The 7062-nt window shown below is 32.7% G+C and overlaps 1 protein-coding gene across 1 annotated transcript; it reads left to right on the top strand.

Annotated features, from left to right (window-relative positions):
* Window positions 1-362: 362 nt before the first annotated feature.
* On the top strand, window positions 363-5154 carry LOC114262910 (uncharacterized). Its single transcript, XM_028203350.2, has 3 exons — window positions 363-434; window positions 629-1134; window positions 4115-5154. Exons 2-3 carry the CDS (start codon window positions 633-635, stop codon window positions 4669-4671), a joined length of 1059 nt encoding a protein of 352 aa, XP_028059151.2. The 5' UTR covers window positions 363-434; window positions 629-632; the 3' UTR covers window positions 4672-5154.
* The last annotated feature ends 1908 nt before the right edge of the window (window positions 5155-7062 follow it).

Below are 7062 nucleotides of genomic sequence, written 5' to 3'. Positions count from 1 at the left end.
GGAGGATAAAAATTAGTCCAAAGTTGTCAAAAATAAGGAGTAACCGCGCATGATAGCCCCCCCTCTGACTCTCTTTCTCTCCCCGATTCACACCACCTGGCTTTTTAAACTCTGTCATGATCATATATATATATATATATATATATGTTTAAAAGTTAAGAATTATCAATTTTTTTTATGAAGATGATTATGAAAAAATTATGATTTTTAAATTATTTTAATTACTGTATAATATTTTATTTTAAATATAATTTAAAGATCATAAAATTTTTATAATTATTTTCATAAATTTTTTTTTATCATACCCACCATTATTGATATATATATATATATACACATCCATTCATACACTCTCTACCAACACACTCAAAATCAAAAGTATTTCTCTCTCTCAGCTTCTCTCTCTCTCTCTCGCCGGGACTCTCAAAAACTAAGTAAGCTCTCTCTCTCTCTCTCTCTACCCAGATGGGTTATGCTCTGTTCATGGTATTTGCTTAAAAAACTCATCTGGGTTTTTGCTTTTCTCCTCTTTTCTTTTCACTTTTTAGCTAGAGTTTCCATCTGGGTTTAGTGAATAAATGCTAAAACTCAACTCTCTAATTTTGCATGTGTGTGCTCTGTTTCGTAGCTCAATGGGTGAAGAAGTTGGAAACAAAACTATAAACTTTCTTGAAGGATTCGATACACAAAAAACTGAATTTTCAGATTCAGTACACCCAGAACTCGATCTGGGGCTCTCTTTGGGTGGCTTTTACGCCAAAATTCCCCCAAAAGCCCCACTGATTCGAACTTCTTCGATGATGGTGAATGAGAAGGAGAGGGAGGGCGGTGTTGGGATTGTTCCGGCGTCGGAGGTGGTGGATGAAGAAGAGATGAGGAAGCTGAAGGAGATGCAGGCTTTGAAGAGAATGGAGGCTAAGAAAAGGATGGTGGAGAAGTTAACTAAGCACAGGGGAGCTGGTGGCTCTGATGAAGAGAAGCCCCGGGTGGCGGCGGCGGTCACGGTGGTGGCTAAATTGACCAATTGGGCGCCGGGTTCTACCTCCAAAGCCCCTGCCGCCGACGATGGCTTCTCCCGCGCTGTCGAAGAACTCAAATGGAATGTTGGTTCATCAACCAACCTAGTAATTCCAGGTAATTTTTCTTCATAAACTTGTTTTTTTTAGTAGTAATTTTCAATGCCAATAGTAAGTTGTTTAAAAAATGATTGAGAGCTCTTCTAAAAAGCTTTAATAAGGTATTGTTTCAAAAATGATTAAAAATTCTAATAAACGAGTTCTAGAAAGCTTTGATGGGTTAAGTTTCACTGTGATATAATATTTTTATTTTATTTTATCTTTATTTTTAAATTCCTCATGTCACTAGAACTCCAACTCTAGGGCCGCTTGTTTGGGGTTACATGGGGTGAGATTACTAATCTTTTGATATTACTAATAAGGTATTTGTTTTGAGAGATAGGGAGGAGACTATTAATTCTTTGGTATTAGTAGTCCCTTTAGAAGGAAGATTGATAAGGAGGAGATAGAGATGGTATTAGAAAAATAATGAGGGGATTAGAAATTTTTTATTTTATTTTATTTTTTATATATTGAGAATTTTTTTTAAAATATTAATATTTAATTTTTTATTATTTTTTTATTTTATTATTTTATATAAAAATAATTTAACAATTCTTCACTATTAATTCCTTTATTATCAATTTTTTCATTAATAATTTTTTTACTATTAATTTCTTTCCTTCTATTTCTAAAAACATACGGAGTCTAATATCTGGCGCAAGTTGTTTATTATGTTTGGCTTCAAAAATTAAAGTTAACTTTATTTGACAAGTCAAACTTGAGAAGGTTCATTTTGTTTTACAGTGTATACAGGCTTTTGGAGTTACGGGCAATCATTGAACCATGGGACAAAAATAAATTTGTTTCAATATATATATAGATTTTTGGAAATCAGTTCATACAATTTTTTTTTATAGCTTATAAGTTAAAAATAATTTAAATAAGCTAAATTTTTTTTTGATAATCTGAAAGTTGAGGAAATCTTGTTTTTAATTTCAACTTTTGATTATTAACTTCTAATTTCACAAAAGTTACACCAAACAACCTATAGGATTCGTTTGGCAAAAGTTTTTTTTGACTATTTTAACCACAAAAGATAAAATAGATTATTTTAACTACAACAAACAAAACATCACATCCAACCCATAATCATTACACTCTTCTCTCACAAAAAAAGTCAAAAAATCAAAAAATCCTTTCCAAACCAAACTTTTTAACCCAAGCTAAAATAGTCAAAAAAAGCCAAAAAACCAACTCACTTCTCAAATGGAGGCATAATAGAGTTCAATCTTTTTATTATTTTATGAAAAATTTTGGGTGTATGTTGCATATTATATGCAACCTTATATAAAATATTATATAAATTTTCACGAATTTTTATAAGTGGTTTTACAAAAATTATTAAGTTTAATACAAATTTACACAATCACATAAATTATTATGAATTTATACAAATTTGTGTTTAATTTATGTATTTTTGTGTGATCATTTACCTAAATTTATGAAAACTTACATAATTTTATCTAAGATTGGATATGATGTGTATTGCACAACAAAGCATTTTCCTTTATTTTTTTGGCAATGAAAGAAGCAAAAACAAACAACAAAGAAGGGACAAGATATCTTCTTTCCAAGAACCAAGCCATTATGCCAAAACAAAAAGCGGAAATTACTATTCAAGTGGAGTTTTAAAAAATTATTACATATTAATAAAAAAAATTATAATTAAAATTATTAATATTTATAATATTTACCGCGTTTTTGTAAATAAATTTGCTGATTACCACTCACTGGTAATTCTCCCAAACAAAAACACCACAACACCCTTACACATCACAAACAGCTTTCCAATCTCTAGAAATAGAAAAGAATAGGACCCCTTTAAGATGAGGCAAAGAAGGAAAAATTGATAAGTTTTAGAGCCCTATTCATATCCCTATTATATTTGTGCTGTATATCCCAATTCATATCTTTATTATATATTTGTTATATAAATAAGTCCAATTTCATTGCTAAGTTTAATCTGGTTCTTGGTTCATAGTGTTGTCTCTGCTCTAACGATCCACAGTTCCATGCTTGTTTACTTGAATTTTTTCTTTAGATTGTGTGGTCCTTTTTTGTTAATTATTGATTGGATTTGATTTTGTCTTGGATTCTAAGAACAACATTGAATTATGGGGTTGAAGGTAAACATAGTTGATGTAATGTAACAAAAGGAAATAAATAGAGAAAGTTTGGAAATCAAATAGCAAGAACGTACGTGGTATCCATGGAGAGAAAATTGGAGAACCTTCATTTGTCGGCAGCGAAGAGTTCAAATTTGTCAACTAAATTTTTTTTTTTATTCTAACAAATCGACAAATTTTATCCAAGGCTGATACATAAATTGAATCGAACTATGTATCGACAAAGAACTTCGTCATCCTCATAATTCAACCCAAAACGTTGAGCACGTGCAAAATTATTTTCCTCAAAAAAAACAAACAAAGAAAATAGTTGGATGTCAAATCTAGTAGCATACCAACAAGCATTTTCCCCCTTTTAAAATGTTGTAGTATTTATTCGAACATAAATTTTGTTTTATAGAATTAATACGATGATCTCTGGATGGTTTTCTTGCTAAGAGATTCACTTTATGGAAAGACCGCTTGATGCTTTTCTTCGTAACTGCAATAGCGTAGGTAGATAACATCCTTCTTTATGGAGGATAGGCAAGTGGAGACGGGTTAGAGACTGTTCAAATGAGACTCAAACCCGAGCACGTGGTGTTGCTACTTAGCCAGCATATTAAATAGCTAAAATAAATGAAATTTGCCCAAACTACTTAAACTTCTCACCGTTAAGTGTTGTTGGTTGACAGTTGAAACCTCCCTAACCGTTCATATTAAGCCTATTTACATCAAAATGATCACGGTATGGATTGGCTCTTTCTAAGGCAATTGATGAAAATGATCACCATTTGCGGTTTTACTTTTCTCCTATTGTGTTTGGATCTTTGGTACTAATTGATTACTACTAACAAATATTGTATTCATTTTACGGCAAAATTCATTCAGGTCCAGAAAATTCAACTGCAGGGAAAGCTCCTACAAGAGTGACGGATACTGGAAAATCAGTCGATCCTGGTAATTACTGCTCAGAGCCTTCGTTCAATTTTGGGACAATGGTGAATGGAAAACTGGCTTATCCTGGAAAACCAGCACCAGGGATCATGTTGGAGAAAATACCGAATGGAAAAACAATCAATCCCACAAATTCTCACCCCCCAGATTTCGCAGTCTTACTTAGGAAGAGAGCAAATGAAAAAATGGATGAGGCAGCAAAAACCGAGCAAGAGAGAGTATCCAAGAAGGTTCAAGTTTTAGCCAGCTGTATTCATGACAGTGCGACTATCAAAATGATGAAGATAATGCCTAGAGTGACAACAACCGGCAATGGCCCCAATGGGAGGAAAATCAAAGGGTTGCTGTACAAGTACGCGAAAGGGCACGTGAGCATAGTCTGTGTTTGTCATGGCGTCTTTCTCACCCCGGCAGAGTTCGTTAAGCACGCTGGCGGCAGTGATGTGGAGAACCCCATGAAACTTATCAATATTGTGCCTGGAACCCTTTGAGCAATGGTGGTGGCTTTGTCACCCGTTGTGCACCGAGAGAATTTCACAGAATGGGTTACAAATGTGATCTAAAATGTTCGCAATTAAAGCTGCAAACATCGTCTTATATCGCATTTGTGCATTCTGTGCCCGGTTCTTTATGTGCACATAGTATGTAGTGAGGTAGGAAATAAGAAAATACAAGTGCTTTACCTTCAAGTTACCAAAAAAAAAAAAAGTGCCTTATTTTATAAGGTTTTTAGTTCTCTGTTTTCTAAGTTGTAAACAAAAAAAACTGGTTTAAGTTTTAACCCTTCACATGCAATTTTGTGAAGGATGTTGTTTTTTTTTTCTTCTTTTTTTACCCTCCCTTTTTCCTACCTTGTGGAATGTATAAATTAAGGTGGGAAATGAAAAACCTAGCTAGCTAGGTGGTTATAAGGTCTTATTGTGTTTCTAAGTTGTAAATCAACTGCTGTCAAGAGTTAATCCTTCACTTGCAAATCTCTCTCTCTCTCTCTCTCATATTGTTGTGTTGAAATTTATTGAAATTCTAAAATCTTGTCCAACCTCTAGCATTGTGGGTTGACTGCAGCCCTGGGTGATGGTTAGAGGCGTTAACAGTGATTGGTGGTGGCAGGGCAGGCGCTTGTGAGTTAGGATTTGTAAAGGTGCTGGTGAGTTAGGATTTGTAAAGGTGATTGGTGGTGGTGACAATGATGGTAGGGCAAGTAAACATTAAGTTAGGATTTGTAAAATAAGTGAGAAAAGTAATTTTGAAATTATAGTAAATGTACTTAAAAAAAAGTTAATAATTTTGAATTTAACAATATGAAAAAAGGAAGAAAATGTAAAATAGGATTTTGAAACTTCACGAGGCAAGATATATCTTTTAGAATTTTAAAAAGTCAAATGTATATTTTGTAAACTTTAAGAGTGTGTTTATAGTCCGTCCTATATAATATGTGGGAAGATTGAGTTTTAAAAACTCTTTACGAGTCTTGACTTACTTATAATTCACTTAAAGTATTTCTCCAATCTAACCCTACATGTTGCCAACTCAATGCGCAAGATTTTTATTAAAAGGCCACTAATATTCCATATTCCATATATCTAAACCAGCCCAGAAATTTTGAGAGAGATATATTCAAGAACTTTGATCAAAAGAGAGCAAGTGTGTTGAAATTGAAAAAAACAGAGAGTTGGAACTCCTCCTCCCACACATACTGCTAAACAACTCAAAAACACAATTCCAATAAGAATTTTGAATTTTCAAATTAAGAATTAAGAACGCACTTCTTAAACTTGAGGGTGATAAAAAAAAAAAAAATTAGAAATCAAATCTTTCCTTGAAAGGTGAATTTTGCACACTTTTCATTTTCTTTTAGTTTCTTGCATTTCTTTCTTATATTGCTTTTTTTGCTTTAATTTCATGTTATAAACCTATTGTAAGCTAATCCGTAGTGGTTAGTTGAGCCACTTATATATTTTACGTTTGTTTTTCTAGTGTTTGAAACAAAACAGAGTTTTTGGCCTAGCCTGATTGGTTGGCTGACCAAGTTCTTGGTTGGTCGGCCAGCTACCTTTTTGGCTGGCCAGCTCATTTTTTGATCGGTCAGCCACTTTCTCCTGGACAGAACTCAGTAGTCTCCCAGATGTCGAGTAGAATAGTCTCCAATGGTCTCCGAGACCCTTAAAGCTTATGTTTTTATTGTTTTTATTTTAATTAGAAAGAGTTTGTGAGGATATTTTGTTGTAATATTTTTATTCTTCTCCTCCCTTATTTAGATTTGTAATATTCAAAGTGATGTAATAATTCCCTACTCCCACTTTTTTCTATCTCGTACTTTTACTCATTTTCCTTATCTGTACATATGTAGTTTATATGCTTGTCATCATATCCATGCTTTGCATTTATGTTTCATGCCTTAAGATCCAGTTAAATTTGCATCTGTGGGTTTAATAAATTATTATGTGATTTTGTGTGCTATCTCATATCTTGAGATGGTTCACACGTCATAAATAGAAGTCGTATCTTTAATTGCATTTCATGAATGAATTGTATTAGAATCTTGTATATATATAGGATCATGTATGTTTGACTAACTTTGTTTTTGTACCTATTTGCGGGACATTAGTAAATATGTAAGTTTTTGTGCTTTAGCATCATGTGGCTATGTGTTTATCTGATATAACTCTTTGTGTGCTGGTGGGTGAAGATTGTGTTTTTTAATTTAGAATAAAATTAATTTTTATGATTACACTATTCAAAACATTTTTGAAATATATGAAATCAAATTGTTCCAAAACAAATGACACAGTTTATATTTGTTTGCTTCACATAGTAACTTTTAGGATTTATTAAATATTGGAATATGAACATATAAAGTAAATAAAATTCATATCACGGCT

The sequence above is a fragment of the Camellia sinensis genome, chromosome 4 (genome assembly GCF_055761805.1).
Source record: "Camellia sinensis isolate YWXY chromosome 4, ASM5576180v1, whole genome shotgun sequence".
Lineage (NCBI taxonomy): Eukaryota > Viridiplantae > Streptophyta > Magnoliopsida > Ericales > Theaceae > Camellia > Camellia sinensis.
This window is presented reverse-complemented; position numbering and strand designations above follow the sequence as displayed.

Bases quoted from the DNA above. Each gene is read 5' to 3' on its own strand.
- LOC114262910 (XM_028203350.2), top strand. From the start codon at position 633: ATGGGTGAAGAAGTTGGAAACAAAACTATAAACTTTCTTGAAGGATTC. The intron at 1,135-4,114 runs GTAATTTTTCTT...AAATTCATTCAG, and splicing joins AACCAACCTAGTAATTCCAG to GTCCAGAAAATTCAACTGCA.